This window comes from Pseudonaja textilis, chromosome Z (genome assembly GCF_049901715.1).
Source record: "Pseudonaja textilis isolate UNSWEBS1 chromosome Z, rPseTex1.2, whole genome shotgun sequence".
In the NCBI taxonomy this organism is placed as follows: Eukaryota; Metazoa; Chordata; class Lepidosauria; order Squamata; family Elapidae; genus Pseudonaja; species Pseudonaja textilis.
Window position 1 is genome coordinate 22,314,771 of NC_142008.1, and position 21,410 is coordinate 22,336,180.

At 35.9% G+C, this 21,410-nt stretch overlaps 1 protein-coding gene across 5 annotated transcripts in view; it reads right to left on the reverse strand.

The window, feature by feature from the left end:
• The window catches only part of ADAM22 (ADAM metallopeptidase domain 22), a 185,730-nt gene that overhangs the window by 89,867 nt on the left and 74,453 nt on the right, over window positions 1-21,410 (reverse strand). For all 5 annotated transcript variants that reach the window (XM_087915257.1, XM_087915255.1, XM_087915258.1 and 2 more), the window contains exon 4: window positions 5,514-5,580. In XM_087915257.1, the coding sequence (XP_087771383.1) occupies window positions 5,514-5,580 (67 nt within the window). The remainder of the gene's footprint in view (window positions 1-5,513; window positions 5,581-21,410) is intronic.

Here is a 21,410-nt window from a genome sequence, read left to right on the forward strand (position 1 = left end):
CCCGGACATAAACTGTTTCAATTCCTACCCTCAAAATAATGCTATAGAGCACTGCACACCAGAACAACTAGACACAAGGACAGTTTTTTCCAAATGCTAAACAGTTTTTTTACTCTGCTAAACAAATAATTCCCTCAACACTGTCCAACTATTTACAAAGTCTGCATTACTATTACTACTATAATCTTCTCATCACTCCTTATCACCCATCCACTCCCACTTGTGACTGTATGACTGTAACTTTGTTCCTTGTACCCTTACAATTTATATTGACTGTTTCATAGTATGACTTGACTGCTTATTGTGCCCTATGACTATTATTAAGTCTTGTACCTTATGATTCTTGACAAATGTATCTTTTCTTTTACGTACACTGAGAGCATTTGCACCAAGAGTAATTCAATCAAGAATTCAAGAATTGGCCAATAAAGAATTCTCTTCTCTTCTCTTCTCTTCTCTTCTCTTCTCTTCTCTTCTCTTCTCCTCTTCTCTTCTCTTCTATAAATACATCTCCTCAGAGGGCAAAACCCAATATAGTTGAATGCATGTGATGTTTTAATGTTCATCCCGTCAGTTCATTGTGATCTGATAAATTAAAAGATTCTTAACAAGAACATTATTGTTATATAATAGTTTGTTCTTGCTAGGTCTTCATAATTCCTGCGTATAATATTTACTTTCAAGTGGTTCTGACTAAAGCCAATTTCAAATACAAAGTGTTGTGAAGTTGCCACGTAGAACTAATAAATGAACAAAAACAAAGGAGGTATATATTTGACTATTTAATGGAATGCCTTTTATGCACAGAATTATGCACAGTACTCATTATACCACATGAGCATTAGCCCCAAATTTCTTCAGTATTACAAAAGTAATACTCCCTGGAGTGGGCAGGGAGTTTTGCACTGAAGGAAGGAGGAAAAAAATGGAGTTCACCAAACAAAGCATAACTGGCAGCAGAATACATCTCCATGAAACAGAAACACATTGTGCACTGTACTTTAACTTTAAAATTCTAATTGGGCTACCCAAGGAGAAAGTAAATTATGCAAGTCAAAAATCTGAATAGTTTACCTCCTGGGAGGAGGAAATGGGTGAGAGAGAGAGAGGGGTATAAACTGATTTTCTGAATCAATTTCTATTCTGTTTCTGAGGAAGGATAACAATATTCACATTTTCAATTGTCAACTTGGCTTAACTTAGCAACTTGCAAAATAAAAAAGAAAGCTTATAGAGATTTATTGAATTTGCTCAGTACTAACTGGAATGAGAAATAGTTCCAACTTTTCTGTCAGATGGAGAGAAAAAGAGAAAAGGGGGTTACATTTCAACTTCTTTATTAGCTCATTTTGATAATGCAATTACACATACAGTGAACTTTTTAAAGGCACATAGCACATGCATATCCTCACAAAAATGCTGCAAAAATTCTCGAACAAAACTAGTTTAAATATCTTTATAGCATGCAGAGATTTAAAAAAATCTCACCACTGTCCAAAATGTGAAAAATCAGCTTAATTTTTCATATATAGTGACAGTATAATTGAATAATGAGTTGCCATTTGTGTGTGTGTGTGTGTGTGTGTGTGTGTGTGTATGTATATATGTATGTGAATGTGTGTGTGTGTGTGTGTGTGTGTGTGTATGTATATATGTATGTGTGTGTGTGTGTGTGGGTATATGAGCATTTGCTTGGAACACAGATCAATATTCCATTTATTCTAAGAAATATTTCATATTAAGTGCTTTCCTATCTAAGTTACTTCACTACATAACTTAGATAACTTACACAAATAACAATAATAGTAGCATTATATCTGTCTCTACAATGTGGGTGTAATATTTGTTTTGTCTAATATCCTCTTCTAATGATTCCACAGACATGACCACTCTGCTTTTGTTACAATACTATCCGCCATAAACACATGCAAAGTTTGTCCCTAAAGTTGGCATCGTCAATTCTTCATGGGGAAAAAATCATGGCACATCACAGCCAAAACTAAGGGTGAGAGACAGATAATATTTTTTCTTTACAATAAACAGTGAAAGAGCTGTCGTGTTGTTTCCAGTAACAATACACCAGCCATGAAACATGCAGATAAACACAAAGTAAAATCGTGGCATATTTGGAAAATTAGAAATAAAAATATGCTGATTCTAAGCTGTGGAATGAATTCCCTCAGGACCTGCTCTCAGTATTTTCAAAAGGTAATCAAGTTCTTTTAAGCTGGTTTAAACATGATTTTTATCTGTTTTAATGAGATTTGAAAGTATCTTCCTTTCTACCTTCCTTCCTTCAATGAATATCAAGCTATTATTTGTTTTTTAAGAAATCACCTAAGCTTGATAGATTTAATTTTTCTCTTTCTTAAAGTTCATCCTGCTGGGGGTTTTAGGAAGAAACCAGTGACTGTTTGCAATATAAGCGCTCACTAGAAACTAAACGAGTATCAGTGGAGGATTTAGAACAAATCCTATTACATCTGTTGAACTGCTAATACGCTTATTAAAAGTAAAAGTATGAGTTTTAGCATGTATTCCTCCATAAGAGGCATTTGACATGCATTTACCCTTTATGATCAAATATCAGATGAAAATAAATATTTTTTTTAGGAATACTTAAAACCACACTGGAAAAATAGAGATAATCTGGAAGTAATAATCATTAAATAAAGCAGACTGGTTTTGGTTATGCTATATCTCAAAATGCACACAGACATTTTATTTATTAAATAAATAAAAGTCAAGACACAGAAACACATCCCAGAGTGTATAGCATGGGAGCTGGCACATACAGAAAAGCTACAACATACTAAAGAAATTTAGCAGAGGTGGTATTTAGCAGGTTCTGATCAGTTCTGGAGAACCGGTAGCAGAAATTTCGAGTAGTTCAAAGAACTGGCAAATACCATCTCTGACTGGACATTTTAAAGTATCCTTCCCCTGCCATGCCCACCAAGCCACTCCCACAGAACCAGTAGTAAAAAAAAATTTTTGAATCCCACCACTGTAATTTAGGCATTATGATTACAAGTGGGGCAAACAAAAAAAAAAACCCAAACCTTTTAACTCCTCTCTCCCGCTCTCCCTCCCTCCCTCTCTCTCTCCCCCACTTTTCCTTTCATGAACAACTCAAGATGGCAAACATATCAAATGCTGCTTCCTCCTCCAATTTTTCCCACAACAACAACCTGTGAGGTAAGATGAAGTGAGAGAGATTGGCCCAAGGTCTTTCATGGCTAAATTGGCACAGAAACACACAATGTCCCAGTTTCTGGCCTGGTGTTTTAACCACAAGACCAATCTGGTTCTTAGTGAATGGATTATAATGGATAATAGATCTCAAGAATCATTTTTCTAAAAAGTAGATCTCATGAACCAAATGTTATTATATGAGGAACAACCAAGAAGTGAAGTAGACCCCATTATTATTTTAAGTAAAAAACAATATCCGAGTTTCAGTACTGTGCTGAAAGAGTGTCCCAGTTTTCCTAACACTTAAGGAGGTACTTCTTCAAATTTGAATCATTGTCTTGCCAGTTTACAGCCACAAATCAAGCTTTAAACAATAAGTTTTAAAGAATGCTACATTCTAGCAAAAGTTTTTGAAGAAGGTCACATAATTAAGGAATTGTAATGTACAATCTACAGATACTATGGCATATATGTTGTGCCAGTAACATTCACGTTTTCCCTGCCCAAACATTAATAATGCAATTTTTTGACATTTACATTTAAAAGGCCAATTCTCTCAAGATTTGCTGAAATAATAACAAAATGTTTTAGTGTTTCCCAGATCATAGGAAGAAATTTTTTAACAAAATATTTCCATTCCATACCTACCTTTCAGCTTGTCAAAAATAGTTTCAGTGGCTTTACTTTATAGAAAAACACTATAATTAGAATAATGTGAGAATCTAACTAGATTTTAAAAACACTTGCTAGATATCCAATAGACAGAAATTTAAATCCCTATTCTTCTTTAATACCAACATTTTTAATATTTACACTTTGGAAAGAACAGGTTCTTTTAATCTATATTTTACTTTAATGAGTATTATTACAATTTTTTAATATGAAAAAGACTTTGGATTTGAACATGGTGATTTTTGTTGTAGCATAGACATTTTAAATTTATCATAGCAATTTTAAAAAATGACCATGAAAATAATTCATATATATATATTATAACTTGTCTAAATTACGTTGGCAGAAAAGGAAACACATCTCATCCTCTTTGATAGCAATCTACGCTTAATCTTTCTGCTATTTTAAATAACCGAAAAAGTACCTAATAATGTTTTACAATTGTACTATTGTACTAATTGTACTATTTGTTTACTTTACATTAAGGCAAATAAACTGATGTGTGATATTAGAAATGAATTTCTTTCCTGAATTTTAATTGCCAAGCCTGTAACTACAAAACACCAGTAAATGTTAATGTATCTTTTTATTGAATCAATTGAGTGTAAAGGTGTGAAAAATTGCATTGGCATAAAAATTAACCAAACCAAGAATTTTGAAAATCCTACATTTATTCAATATATTTTCCAAACATATTACTCTGTCTATGCAAATACAATTCTGCAAAAAAAAAAAAAAAAACTAAATAAATATCTTTAAACATTTGTATTTCCTAGTATGATAAATTACAGCAGGATTTAATACCCTATTAATGTTTCTAATATAAATAATTATGTGGATCCAGCTGCACTCAGAATGCCCCATTCCATTCAGATTTCTCCATGCCAATGCTATGAAGTAAACATGTACTGAAAGCATTAACATGAGCTAGTTTATATTACGACTATTATCAAAAGTTCATTCGTGGTGGAACTATAATCAGCAACATTGAGATATCAACTTTTATCATGAAAGGTAATCCTGTCAGAGTATATTCATGAACTGGAATAGAACATGGTAACCAGGTCTGCCAATGAATAGGCACAGCAACTAAGTCAACCAATGAGAACTTCTTTGGAAACTGAAACTAGACGTAGCCTAGGCATGGCTCTATATTAAGCTCTGCAGCTCTGAAGCTATGTTAAGCTCTGAGTCTGTATATTGAAGATGAAACTGCTTCTCTCCTCTGCTGTGTGTCTTGCTTGCCTGCTGAACTAAAGTGCAACTGATGTCTGTTTCTCTGTTGAGTTGCTGCTCTGCTCTGAATTTGTAACATGTCTCCTTCTGTTTGAGTTTGCTCCATGTTGGAGAAATCTACAACTGGTATTGTAAAATTTACTTAATATGTTTATAAAGATGTTAAATGAAGCACCAGTCATCTGTGTTTATTTTTCTGGTGCTGAATTCATGCTGCAAAACTCTGAACAAATCCTTCAATAGAATTACAAAACATAGACGTATATCTCTCTGGAATATTACCTCTTTGGAAGGTTTACACCACTTAAAAACTACCTAGAATCAGAGTCTAACAACACCTTGCAGTACAATTTGGCAACTGAAGTGTATAACGGAATAGCAAAAGGAAATATCAGCATGGAAACTCTTACTTTAACTTCCACAGTCTTCCCATTGTGGTCAATATGTCTCTCAAGATATTCAGAAGACAGTAGATCACTGAAACAATAGGAAAAAATATTTATTTATCAAATCTATATGCCTCTCATCTCACAAGAAAAATTATACGCACACAACACACACACACACACACACACAATTATTTTGCACTATACATCTGTGCTAACCACCTAGTAAAAAGTACCATTTGTGTATAATAGAAACTGTTTTTTTATATGTGCTAAAAATACTTGGCTGGTAAATCCACTAAACTTCTGTTTCAAGTGCAGTATTTTTCTCATCACAATGTATACAACACCTACACTTAAGGATAACTAAGTTGCTTTTTAAAACATATATATGGAATCAAGCTCACCTTAAATAAAATATAAAATATATTATACAATATTGATTCCATGACTGCTATCACTGTCTCACAAACAGTATTAATCTAGAAATCAGGTTGCCAATAAAGTGTATTACTTTTTTTAAATATGATCAAGCAAACAATATGTGGCAGAACTCATTTCTTTTTGCCCTTGGCATTTTAATTCTCTTGTATGTATTAACACATTATGAAATATTTCTGAGAAACATCATCTTTATTTCAAATATTCTCTTGTTGTTACTAAGGTGATTAGCTCTGTGCAAGTAATCATCATGGTCATATGAGGGATGTTATAAACCAGGGTGTCAAATTCGATTTCACTGAGGGCAACATCAGGGTTTGACCTCATGGGGGAACTGGCGTGGCCGCCATGAGGGCCTTGTGCAGTCCTCTGCCAGTGAAAACAGAGGTCAAGGGGGCATGCTTTTGCTGGCAGATGGTTGCAGGAGGCCGTCATGGCAGAAAATGGGACCTGGATAACCTCCGTTTTCACTAGCACGGGGCTGCAAGAAGCCATCATGACAAAAAATGTGGACCCGGGGGTATGGCCCTCCAGAGCTCCATTTTCACTGGCAAAGGTACTATGGGTCAGTCCTTCTCTGGCCAGATTTAAGCACCCCACAGGTCAGATCTGGCCCACAGCCTTCAATTTGACACCCCTGTTATAAACCTTCATACAACCTTAAAAGGGGATAGGAGTTCAGGACACAGGCATAAAGAATTTCTCAAAATCCCCAGTATAAGGCTCGTGAACATTAGGAAGTATGGGGAAAACATTTTGAGCTTAAGGCAGCTATTTTGAAACAGGCTTTTCAACCCTTTTGAAACTCAAAGTATCTGTTGTGAGATTGAAACACTTCCCAAATATTCAGAACTCAAAATGTTTCAAATTCAAAATGGAGTATTTTGAGCAGGAACATCTTAATTTGAAATTTTTTGCATCTCTTAAATATTAGCAAGTTTTCAGGCACACTACCTTCTGACTTAAAAGCATGTGTCATGTGCATATAAACAAACTCATACAATATCTACGTGCACAAGAAAGCATTTTGCAAAAGAAAGCACTCGCCCTCACACTCCCTTTATTTTTTTAAAATTATATCTAGGTTCCATGGAGAGAAAATTGCCTGGAAATGCTTTTCAAAGCCATGATTAGTGCAATCAACACCTCTTTTGTGAATACAAAGCACAAAATATGAAGCTCAATTCACCCAGGCAAGAATCATCCTGACATTTCCTCTAACATCACTTAAGGTAAAAAGTATGTAAAAAATCAGATTTCTAGAACCTTTTAATACAATGCATAACATTTCATTCCTTTTTATAAGTAGCTGGACAAACAGCAGGAAATATTTGTTTTGAAGAACTCTGAATCTAAATGTACACGTAATTCGTTAAACCTGATGGCCAGCTTGATAAAATGTTAAGCAAATAATATACAAATAGTAACTCAGCTGTTAAATACCATAATGAAGCTGGGTACATACGCAGATACACACAAAAATAGTCTAAAGCATTCAAGACATTCAAAATACACATTAAATTGTGAGCAGTTAACAGTCTAATGGCCAATAATTCCTTATTATCACATAAATTTTTGCAATATTATATGTAACGAAGTTGTTTTTAATCTGACAGTAAGGGGGAAACATAAAATCATCCTGATTGAATTGAAAAATGTACAGATAAGGAGCAACATAATCGGTATGGTAATCTGTATAAAAGTTACAGTAGAATAAAACATGAGCATAATAAGCCATTTGGTCCTATGGTTAAAGATACCAGGGTAGGAGCCATAAGCATAAAATCATGTGGAAAACTTGAGGCAATCAGTCTCTCTCAGCCCTATGAAGAAAGCAATGGAAAACCACTTTGAAAAATATTGCCAAGAAACTGCCTGGATTTATTCAGGCAGTCCTAAGCAATTAAGTCATGATTTAAACTCTGCTTTCTGTGACTGCTAATGGAAGCACATCAGATGTACTCTTTCTGCCTCTCCTTTCTTTGGGGAATAAAGAAAATAGCTGGCAGGTTTTCTTATACAGAATTTCCAATTTTTTTATAGAATTCATGAAACGCATTGGGGGGGAGGGGTTACCAGAGTCTACTATATCCATAACTCTACCCTGATCGTTTTTTATAACTCTCATCTCACCACAGATTTCACTGTCCTATAAAATATTAATGCTCCTGGGTCAACAAAATATTGTCCATTGTGCTTTCTACTAACCTTTGAGGACTAACAACATAGTCCTTGAGTTATAACAGTAATTGGGACCAGAATTTCCATGGCTAAGGATAAAGCAAGTCACTTGACCGCACTGCTTAACAATGGCAATCCCAACGATCCCTATTACTGTTGCTGAATGAATTCCACCATTTGTTAGGTGAGGACCCAAGCTATTCTTGGCCTGGTCCTTTCTATTCTTGCCTTTCCTTCAATTCCGTCTTTCCATCTATCTCCCATCTCTGTCCCCTTGGTTGCCAGCCTACTTCTGCCATCAGCTACCCCTGCCACCAGCTACACTGCTACCCAAACTTCCCATCACACCATGCAACAATACTGTACTGGCAAATGCCTTCTTTTGTGCCACCTTCCTTCACACTGATTAGCCAGGATTTGTCTTGCACCTTGTCCTCCAAACTGAGGCCTTGGGCAAGACACAAGAGAAGCCCCAGTTGCACTGGCACATAAGGAGGCAGCATCAAGGAAGGACCTAGTCAGCACAGTAATGATATGCAGTGTCACAGGCACTGTGGCAATGGTCAGGGCAGGTGGCAACAGTGAGAAAAGCAGTCAAAAGGCAATGGTAAGTGCAGGTGAGTTCAAATTGGCTAAATATGAGCACCGGCAGGGGTGGGATTCTACTAGTTCGCACCTATTCGCTAGAAATGGTTGTTAACATTCTAAGCAGTTCAGAGAACTGGTTGTTAGAAGAAATTACTGGCCTAATCCTGTAAGGAAGACAGGAAGGAAACGTTCTGGTGTTGCTTACAGAAACTGCCTCTCCATTAACCCTTATTACATTTTTGGCAGGACTAGATTTCCTGTCTCAGAGTTTTTTTCCCCTCCTTTGCTGGTACTTGCTTGTGTGGGGTAACCATTCAAAGTTACAATGGCACTGAAAAAAGTGACCATTTTTCACACTTACGACTGTTGCAGCATCCCCACAGTCATGAGAAGCCAGGCGAGGAGATATGTGTCTCAAAGTGAGTGATATTGAGTTGGCCACGCCCAGCCAATAACATGACCACCATGCCCACAGAACTGGTTGTTTAACCGGTTGTTAAAAAATTTGAATCCCACCCCTGAGCACAGGGATGCTGCAGCAGTCTGAACTTCAAGATGGCCCTAAGTCTCTTTGTTCAACACCTTTGTTAGCTTCAAATGGCTGCAGAACAAAGGGATATTAAGTGAGGATTAGCTGTACTTTCTTATTTTTGATACAACTGTTTCCTGGAAACTGTTATTCATTCTGTTTATCAAGCAATCAATGACTTAACTTGTTCCAACCACTACATCATATTAATGATCTACTTAGCTTAAGTTATCTAGTTTGATGTCAACTCAAGACTTGGGGCCAGATCTGGCCTGTGGGGTGCTTAGATCTGTCTCTGGGGCCACCCTGGAAACAGCAAAGGCCCATGGTGTCTCTGCCAGCAAAAATGGAGCTTAGGCCATATGTGGCCCTTCCAGGTCCTGTTCTCCTGGCAGAGAGTTGAAGAAGGAGATCGCAGCTGGAATCAGAGCGCTCGGCCCAACAAAGGCACCCCAACACGCCTACCCTGGCCAGGCCTATCCCAGTCCCCTGAGATCAAACACAATCCTAATGAGGCTCTCAATGAAATGAAGTTTGACACCCCTGGTCTAGAGATTAAACCATTGAGCTAGAAACAGGAGGCTGAGAGCTGTATCTCACTAGGGCACAAAGTTGGCTAAGTGACTTTGGTGATTTACACTCTCTCAATCCTAGGAAGGAGACAATGGCAAACCACTTCTAAGCTATCTAAGTCAATCCAAGAGTTGACAAGACAAAATCAATACAACAGTCAGAGACTAATCACAGGTAGCTAAATTTCTTTGAACTATATTAAGTATAAATTGGTTGCCGAACTATAATATTTAAAAATAAATTTTTGGCATGTCATCAGCACTGTTATCAAAAAAGAGGAAAGGACATGTTTGTTTCTTCCTGAGAAGAACCAGAGAAGTTTTTTTAAAAAGGCTGAAATAGAGGAATAATCCTCAGTAGAATAGTCCTCCACCAGCAAAACTTTCTTTTTAGTTTCCAACAACTGAAAGGCAGAGGATGAGACAATCCTACAGCACAGCTGCTAAAGAGATGAGGAACTAGGCAGAAAACATGTTTAAGAATGAAACACACTGTGGTTTAGTATCTTCTTTGAAACATAAAGCCACTCTCCGGATAAAAATGATGGCACACAAAACAATATACAATTAGGTTCCAAGGAGTATTTTATAGCAAACACATGTGCACTTGACTTTTTACAAGTTAAGTCATAAATGTTAATAATAACCAGAGCACTATTATGTCTGAGTTCTTGCTTAAAGCCATAGAGAGTTTAATGTATTACTATATTATTTATAATTTTATTTTGAAGCTTCATCAGTTAGCCTTTGCATTCCAAGTTCTGAACTAAACTGAAACAGTATAAGTCATTTCTTATATATGATGTTTGCCAATACATATGTTATTATTCATAATATGAATGCTTAAAATGGTTATTATTTCTTTACAATTACATATGCATTTATCTATACCCCTACATTGCCCAACAAAACTTTTTCTTCTTTCAATCATTTTTTGTTTTTATCAGTGGCTTAATTTTTAGAGTGTACATACAGGGATTGATAATATGGTAAGATCAAAAATGCCTACAGAACACACCTTTGGAGTGGCACCAAAAATTTTAACCAAAACAAAATCCACAACTTCTCAGCTAATTCAACAAGCCAAAATAGAATGTTCTTTCTGCATTAACCTAGAAAGTTCAGACTTCCCAAAGAGCTGCTGATACAGTTCTACAGACTGAATCTGATACAGATAGAGGTCATTTGTACCTCAATAACTGTCTGGTCTGGCAATAAAAGAAGACAGGTACAAATTTCAATGGATAGTTGGGATTGCAGAAAAAACAATCACTATCCTGCCTTCCACTGAGGATCTACTGCACAAACTAGAAAGAGGACTAAGAAAATATCTATAGACCTCTCACATCATGGACATAATTTATTTCAATTACTCCCTTCAGGATGCCGCTATAGAGCATTGCATGCCAAAACAACTGGATACAATTTTTTCTCCTGTGCCATTACTCTGCTGAACAATAATTCCCACAGCATTGTCTCATTTCTCATCTGTTCTCATCTCCTCATCTTTCCTACTGTCTTCTCCTATTGGTTTCCTATGTTTTATCAATTATTGTTTGTAACTTACGATTTTAATTATTGTATATGCTTTATGATCTATAACTATTATGTGCTGTTTATACGTACACTGTGAGTTTATGCACCGGAGGCAAATTCCTTGTGTGTCCAATCACACTTGACCAATAAAGAAATTATATTCTATTAAGATGAATTGCTAAATTACAACATGGAGAGGGAAATTGAGCTGTTCTTAATTATCCAACCACAAATCCCCAGAATAAGACCACAAGATCTTGAGCACCTTCCCATCAATCACCTCTGTAGGCATACATTTAATTAGAAAGAACCAAAAGCAAGAAATCTGACTTAAAAAATCCCAGAGCAAAAACAGTTGTCAAAATACCTAAACACATCTTATTGTGTGGTCAAGGGCATCTTACAGCTGAGTCAAAATGATTAAATGACAAAAGCTAGGTGTAACATACTGTGCCCATTTTTTTTTTCTGTTATGTCAGACACAAGTTTAAAAAGTGGTGGTCAATCCTGGGAAGATCTCTGAGGCACTTGAAAGCCAAGAACTCTTTTCAAATTCAAGGTTCCAAACAGCTTCATCCTGAGCCCGGACAAGGCACTGCCAATTGCTTAGCAAGCCAGTCACAAGTTGCAGATGGAAAATAGTTAGCTACTATTATTAATTTATTGGCTGTAAAATCATTCCATCAAGGGGGGGGAAAAAGATAAAATGACAAAATGAGAATCAAATGAGCTTGCCAAAAGTGATCCCATAGAGTTTGTTGTCATTGTTGCAGGGACGTGTGTTCTGGACTTTACAACCACTAGCTGATTATAAGGCAGACAGATTAAACTCCAGAAAGGCATCCATACAAAGACTCTTTATTGGTTCATCAGGCATCCTCAAATATAACTCACAATTACGTCGAGATTCATCTCAATGTTCAATTCTCTGCATAGCTGACTTTATGGTGTAAAAGGATAGTGCTCTTTTTATCCCCATAAGGAAGGAGTAAGAGGGTGAGGCACCAGCACACTGCTGGGGTTCAGGCAAGAGTGAAGAAACCTCCCACAATCCACCAAGGGTCAATTCAGTGACCAATCAGGATTACAGATGTGACCACATGACATGGAGTACATTTCCCAGGATACCTTAACTACATTTACCATGATGCATTCCCTTAAGCTCCCAATTCCTAACTAACTATAAACTGTCTGGACAGCACAATGTCAGAAATTTTTCTTCACGTTGGTGTAAACTCAGAATTATGATATCAATGATAGTTTCATGACTTCTGCCAACAAGAGACAAAGATAAATTGAGCATAGGAGGAACAACGTGAAGCAATTCAAAACAAGGTTACTGATTTCCGTTTTTGGATTTTCTGGGACAGAATTCTGCTGCAGACCATACCCAGCAAAAATTGGTGGTCCTGTAAAATATCTAACTGTTGATATGCATGTACTGTTACACAGAATAACATTCCTGTTGATTCACGATGTAGAGAAAAAGAAGCAGGAAGGGAATGGCCAGAGAAGAGAGGGTTTGTTACTGTGTTTTATTTTGTTTTGAATGCATGTATGTTTTATCTATAAACATTTTGGGTATATATCTTCAGAAAGAAAGCCTATGAATAAATGTGAAATGGTAGATGAAGCCAGATCTATAACTAATCGGAAATCCTGAACTTATTGCCAGTCTTGCAGTGTCACATGGGTATAATCAAAGACTCTTCTCAAGACTTTGGAAGCTCAGCCTTTTCTTTATAAATGCATTAACTTCCTTGATGGCCTCTTTAAAAAATGCTGACATAAGTCTTCCCTAGAATAGCACCGGAAGTAGAAAAGATTAGTAAACTTTTATACGTATTTCAAATGCAAAAGTGCACCTACTTCAACAAAGGCAGTATTACAGTTTTTCAACATGTGCTCATAAAGAATAAAGAACTGTATAAAGAACTGGGACATTCTTCTGTGAGGGAAAAGAGGGGGAGGAGGGGAGGAGAGGAGAGGAGAGAACTGTTCAGTAATTCCAAGAAAGAGAACATCCAGCACTCTATTTTTATCATATTTCCATTGAAGTAGAATTTAAATGTAGAATCTTGAAATGATCCTCAAATGTCTTTATGTCATATGGTACCCGATATCATTAAAATTATGGATTTACATTTTAAAATAAAGACACAATACTTTAAAAACTGTTTTAAAGTAAGAATCAGTTATATTAAGATGAAGTTATTATGGTTAGTATTTCAGATGACCACTGAAAGTGTTCTTTTTTATATACTTAGAGGGCAAGTACATATAGAGAGAGAACCATATTAACAATAGAAAAATCTGTTTTAAATTCTGTACAAAAATGAAATCAGTTGAAATCTGTTCCTATAATCTGTTCAGACCAGGTTTGGCATTTATTAGACAACCCCTGGATCATCTTTTCAGAGACATTTCCTTACCAAATTTCTCAATAACTTTAATCGTGACATAACTTCTACAGGTCATCCTCAAGTTACAACCACAATTAACAGTGGTTTTTGTGTGGTAAATCAAGGTATCAATATGATTAAACCCAATTTTTCAACCATTTTATAGCAATTGAATCACATGGTTGTTAAATCTACTCCAATGGGCATTTTCTCCTGGAAACTGGGGAAATTTTTTTTACAAATTGTGGTCACGTGACTGCAAAACATTGCAACCAGTTGTAAATGTGAGTCAGTTGCCAAGTGCCCAAAATGCACATATATGACAGAGAAAGGGGATTTACAACATTTTACAAAACATTCTACCAAACTCAAAACTAGGCATGCACGCCCCTCTATTCCAACCACAACTGGCCTTAAATGCAAACTACTCAATGCAAGAACCTTTGTAAATAAAATACTTGAATTTCTCCTCTTACTAAATATGGCTAAATTCGACATTATATTTGCCTGTGAAATATAATGCATCTCTCCCTGACTCCATTACCACAGTAAGAGACTATCATGTTTACCAATCAGATTGTGAAATCCGTAGAGGAGGTGGTATTGCTATCTTCTATAAAAAGTCCTTACATCTAAAAAACATCCAAGTTACCCAGGAGCTTGCTATTCCTGAGACCATCACCTGTGAACTGTCCTTAAATATCACATTTCGGTTCTTACTATGTTACAGAGCCCCTGATTATAACATCGAACATGCACACAAGCTAAATACGCTACTAACATGGGCAGCATCCTGCCCACATGCTTTTATCTTTCTTGGTGACTTCAATCTACCTCATATTAACTGGGCCCTTAATGAATGTACAACTGAACCCACACATGCAACCTTCTACAATGCAGTAACAAATCTGGGACTAGAACAACTAGTAACCAACAACACTAGACTTAACAATTGCCTTGATCTCATCTTCTGCAATATTTTGAATTCAATTTACAGAATACAAATTAAAGAACCCTTTTCCAACAGAGACCACAACGTGATTGACTTTTGTTTCAACATATGTCCACATAAAAATCATCACAATGATGGAATCCCCAATTATAACTTCAAAAAAGGCAACTGTGATCTTATAAACAACGATCTCTTATCTCTTGATTGGCAATTTCTATTCTCTGAATGCAATACTGTAGAAGACCATTACAACATATTTTTACTTGAAGTCAAGAGTCATCAAACTAAATATACCATTAACAACTCCCAAAATCAGAAAAAACAAATTACCCAAAACAATAAGGAAGCTTCAATCCAAAAAGAAATCACTTTGGCAGAAAAACAAATCTGGTCACGTTGCCAACTTCAAAAGGTGATACAAAAATTTATGCCACCAGATAAGAACTGAATGTACCAATTATCACATTCAACAAGAAGAAAACCTTCTATGCACCAATTCCACCCGCGCTTTCTACAATTTTTAAACAACAAACTAAAAGACTCCAGGTCCACCCCACCCTGAAAAGACCTAACGGTAAAGACTGCAATGATGACACTATTAAAGCCAACCTCTTTAACACATTCTTTGGCTCAGTATTTGTAAACAGCAATGGATCATATCCAGTATTTCCTAGTCGAACCACAGACAACTACAATGATCTCATAAATATCGATTTTACAGAAGACAATGTTGAAAAAGCACTACGCTTTCTAAAACCATCTCTATCTATTGGACCGGACAGAATATATGCCTACTTCTTTAAAAAGCTACCCACTGCCATAGCTGAACCTCTAAGCATAATCTTTGAAAAATCTTTCAGGACCAGCTCCTTGCCAAAACTGTGGTCACAAGCCATGGTCATCCCATCTTCAAAAAGGGAGACTCCAGCCTAGTTGAAAATTACAGACCAATCTCTTTATGCTACATCATCTGTAAAGTTATGGAATCAATTATTAATCAATCCATTATCCTCTACTTAGAAACAAATAACCTACTCTCTAATAAACAATTTGATTTTAGGAAAAAACTATCATGTAACTCTTACACTGCAACTCTTACACTGCAAAAACATATGGACTACACAACTCGATCAGGGCAAAGCAATAGATGCAATCTACATAGACTTCTGTAAAGCCTTTGATTCAGTGGTACACGATACACTACTCCTAAAACTAAAATCTTACTGTATCTCTGGACACCTGCATAACTGGATAGAAGCATTCCTGTCAAACAGACAACAAATCATCAAAATTGAGAGCGTCCTACCAAATTTTGTACCTGTCAACAGTGATGTCCCCCAAGGCAGTGTTCTAGGACCAACTCTTTTCATACTCTACATAAATGACCTCTGTGATCATATCAAGAGCAACTGCATTCTCTTCACTGATGATGTAAAGCTATTTAACACCACAGATAATACTGCTACCCTGCAAAAAGACCTTGATGGCCTCCGGTTTGAGTCTCTTCACAGACAGACTGAAACCATGATCATGCGCGGTTTCGATCCGTGCTCGCCGCTGGAGCACACCAAGCCAGCTGGTTTCGGGGCTAAGCCCCCCCGTAGAGGTGGTGAAGAGGGGGAAGACTTCCAGCAGGGTTGAGGAGAGCCGCATCTCTCCTCCTCAGCTGGCCATTACTCCCTTTCCCGAAGGCGGTTGCAGCGGTGGTCAGAAATGGCCACCACAAAGAAGAACTCGACCGGAAAAGAATGTGCAGGAGGAAGATAAGAAGAGAAAGTTTTTTTGACCGGGTTGAACTAGAAAAGCAACAACTAAGGTACCGTGGAATTTAAACTAAAAAAAAAGTAACATTGTCCCCAAAGAAGATTCTGAAGCAGTGAAGGAAAGAGAAAAGGGAAAGGATTTGGGTTTTTTTCTTCTCTCCCTTTCCCTATACTGACAGCTAAGAGATCTAAATAAGAAATTGGAAAAAAAATCCACTTTGACATCAATAGGTATTTAAGCTGAAAATAAAATGTCAAAGGGATAATAAAGATTTCTGGATACTTAAAACCTTTTAAAAGCAGGAAAGGAGAGAAAAAGAATAAAAGGGCAGGATCTGGAAAAAAGGGAGGAGACTGCCTGGAATTAAAAGGATTTTACAGTAAAACTACAACAAGACTTCTAAAAGATACATTTTAACTGAAACTTGGCTACAAAATATAGAACCCCAGGAAAAGAAAGTGGAAAAAAGAAGCTTGAAGAAATCTTGGGAGTATTTGGATTACTTGGTGATCTCTGGATTATTGCATTTGAATGACTAAAATCAATCGGGTGGTTGTTTAAAAGTGTTTTAAAATGGCACTACTTTTAGATGAATTGAAAATGGAACTTAAAAAGGACAAAGAAGATGCACAAGAAGGGAGAGGTTCTTTTGGCTTCGTATTCCAATTCTTAGAAATGGAGATCTCGAACTATGAGAAACAACAAGAAGATGTTCCCACCCAGAACAAGAAGACTGGGACAAAGAAGAAGCCATCTTTAATAAAACAAGTAATTTTATGTGGGGGGGGGGGAGGAAAGGGGGGGAAAGAGAATGAAAAGTTTAAGATTTGAAAAAACAACAAAGAAAAGGAATAATAACTTGAAAAATAAGTATATTAGAAAGCAACAGAAGAGAGGAATACAGAAGAGAGAATTAGAACTAGAGAGACAAGAGGGTACAAAAGGGGAGGGAGAAGAAGAGAGGGAAGAAGGAAAGGAAAAGAAGTTATAAAGGACATAAACAAGATATGGAGAAACAGTGCCTATTTAGAGATAATGGGGGAAAATTTAATTGAAAAGGGGATTCTGCAAAGGTACAAAAGATAGTATTGTTATATTAGAAATATAAATAATTTTAGAAAATATGAAACAATGTATGATTAAAATGATGGATAAAATAGTTACTTTAATCTAATGAAATGTTTGTTAATAAATAAATGAAATAAAATGAATGAGAGAACTGATTTAGAACATTTTAATTATTTAATGTTTTATAAAATATAAGGGAAGAGAAATAGGGGAAAAATTAATTATGGAAACCTTATAAGCGTTCCCAAGGAAGTATGATATTTAATTGAAAAGTAATGTTAAAGATGTTAAGACTTTAATGAATATTAATGATAGAATTGAATTGGAATGGAATGAGTGTTTTAATTACATATATTTATAAACACTTTTTAAGAATATAGTGTGTATTTTAAGAATGTACCCAGCAGAATTCAATTGGAAGTTATGTATTATATTGAATGTTATAACCTCAAGGTATATATTGAAGCTTAAGTAAGAGTTGAATGGATAAAATTAAAAGATATAAAGATGTCATACCCCAATTAGTAACAACAGGATAAAATTTGTTTAATGAGAAAAGAAAATATGAAATTGAAACAGGACAGACAAAAGTATAAATATAATGATTTGAATTGATACGAGATAATTAAAATAAAATTGAGAAAATTAAGAGGAGAAAAGCTATGTAGAAAATGTAAAACAGTAATAAGATATGGAATAGAACATAAAAGGTGAGCATGAAATTGAGTTTGTATCTGTATGAAGAAGTGTAACCCGGGACCATGCTATTTTCAAAAGAAGATGTTTTATTTGTATTTTTTTGTGAAAACTCAAATAAAATTTTCAAAAAAAGAAGAAGACCTTGACTATGTATCAGAATGATCAAACAAATGGCAACTTCAAATCTCAACAAATAAATGCTCTGTCCTACATATTGGCAAAAAAAAAATTATCAGAAAATAAAATACAGGCTGAATAGTCAAGACCTTGTTGATGATCCAAACTCTGTCAAGGATCTTGGAGTACTCATCTCAAATGACCTAAGAGCTAGAGCCCACTGTAACTACATAGCCAAAAAGGCATTAAGAGTTGTTAACCTAATCTTACATAGCTTTTTCTCTAGTAATATTACACTAATAACTAGCTCATACAAAACATTCGCGAGACCAATACTCGAATACAGCTCATCAGTCTGGAACCCACACTACGTATCTGATATTAACACAGTTGAGAAAGTCCAGAAATATTTCACAAGAAGAGTTCTACGCTCCTCTACTTGTTGCAGAAAACCTTATGCCATCAGACTCGAAATTCTAGACCTAGAAAACCTAGAACTATGCCACCTTCGGTCCGATCTAATTATAGTATATAAAATCATACATTGCAATGTCCTACCAGTCAATGAATACTTCAGCTTTGACCATAACAACACGAGAGCACACAACAGATACAATCTCAAGGTTAATCGCACCAAACTTGATTGCAGGAAATACGACTTCAGCAACAGAGTGGTCAATGTCTGGAATACTCTACCTGACTGTGGTTTTTTCCCCAAACCCCAAAAACTTTAACCTTAGACTGTCTATTATTGACCTCACCCCTTTCCTAAGAGGTCTGTCTGTAGGGGGCGTGCATAAGCGCACCAACATGCCTAGAGTCCCTGTCCTATTGTTTCTTTTATATGTTTTTTAATTTTTCTTATATGTATCCATGTATTCATAACTATGTTTTTACTTACACCTATTATCTTGTAAGCAATTGACAAAAAAAAACAACAATGCTTCAAAGTACTTTATGGGCTGTAAAGCACTTTCTGAGGCCATTATAACTTCAAATGATCATTAAATCACTGGTCATAAGTTGAGGGCCTATCTGTAATATATTCACTGGAAAAGTTAGATGCATTCAGAGATATATCTGCCTTTAAAATAGTCCATATAGCACGAACTTCAGATCAGGATATTTTTACTACATCTTGTATTATATCATAATTTGTTTTACAATAATTTTTATGTCACAAAACAATTTCTAAAATTTGCCAAATTTCCATTCTACAGGACCCATGGAGCCTGGATTCTGGATACATTTTGTAAGTTTGATGTAGCTTGGTTCAAAAAAGAACCTTTAACTGAATCTACATAAGAGTTGTACTAGCTGTATGATTTGCCAGTGTTATAACCAGTGTTTGTTATTTGGTTTCCCTCTGCAAGAGATGTGCTCTTCGCTCCCTATTATTTCCATCTGGTATTTCTCCCACAGATGGCAATAAAGCAGTTCATAAAAATTCTGAATGTTCTTCCAAGAAAGTCAATCTTTTTGGCTAGTGAGAATCATATTTTTAAAAGAAGGAACCATTTCCCCAAATAACTGCTCCAAGTGGTGTAATTTTCACACTGGTCAGGAATGCAGGAATGAAACTTTTGCACAAGCAGAATTTCAGAGCCATGCCAACATTGTCAAGGAGCCTTGCTTCCAAAACAGACTGATAACTAGGCCAAACTTTTAAGAAAACTAAGTCATTAGGAAATGATATTTTTAATGGTGAGATGGTGATGGTGAGAAGGTTTGGTGAAGAACAAAAGGATGATGAGGGCAGCAGTGAACTCAATCCTAGGGCAGATGGGGGAAAATATTTTGCTATTCAATGTCTCCATTCAAGCTCGTAAAAGCCTCTAACCTTTCAAATGGTACTTCCCTGGAGAATTTTCCCTCCATCAAGGTGGGAAAGAGCTACCTACTATACTGAAATTTTGATCAAACTATATAACTGGACTAGGCTATTTCATTTGAATTTGGCCATGTCAGGTCAGGTCAGGTCAGGTTTGGGTTGGGTTCGGTTGGGTTGGGTTGGGTTTTTTTCCCTTGATATTATAAAGCTTAAGGGTCCTTGCACAGGGTATGATACAGCTTGGAATCAGCTTATATCAGAAGCTGCTGACAATGAATGGTCAAAGTGCCAAATGGCATTCCCAGACAGCATCTATATTACTTCAAATTAAATTATATCTAAAATGTAAGAAAGTTTTTAATTCTTTTTCTTTGGGAATGGTGACAGATATATGATAAGATTGAAAATGCATGCTGAACATTTGCACATGCAATGCTCAAGTTCAAGTTCCAATATTTCTATCTGCATATGTAAATTGACACCAGAAGGAAACCACAATCAATTCCATCAGAGTTATAGAATAGATTGACTAGGACTCTGACTCGAGTTCATATTCAGTTTTAGAAGGGTACTTTCCTTCTCAGAAAGAAAATTTATTCCATAATCAATCATTAAGATGCTCCTAGATGGTTTTGTCCAGAATTTATATAACCGTCAAATCATTCAAAGTTAGCTTCCTATAAGTAGTCATAAAATAATTATTAGATGAACAAGAATCACAGACTAGTTTAAAGTCCAAAGTGCACAGAACTCTATCCTCATATTCTGCATTCAGAAGATGCAGCAGTGCATTTTCAGGTCAGTGAAATATAGGGTTTTTAGACAGGCAAAATTTAGGACAGCTTTCACAAATATTATCCTAGTGCTTTCCACATAGCACCCATATCTATTTAAAACTTATTTATTTATTTCATTTATTTGATTTGTCAATCGCTTACAAGATAATAGGTATAAGTATAAACATAGTTATGAATACATGAAATAGATACATATAAGAAAAATAAAAAGAAACAATAAGACAGGGACGGTAGACAGGGATGATGCGCTTATGCACGCCCCCTACAGACCTCTTAGGAAAGGGTTGAGGTCAACAGTAGACAGTCTAAGGTTAAAGTTTTTGGGGTTTGGTAGAGTATTCCAGACATTGACCACTCTGTTGCTGAAGTCATATTTCCTGAATAGTCTAAGCATTTTACTACTTAACATATCCTGTTGCAATTTATAGGATTCCGCTGGGAGAC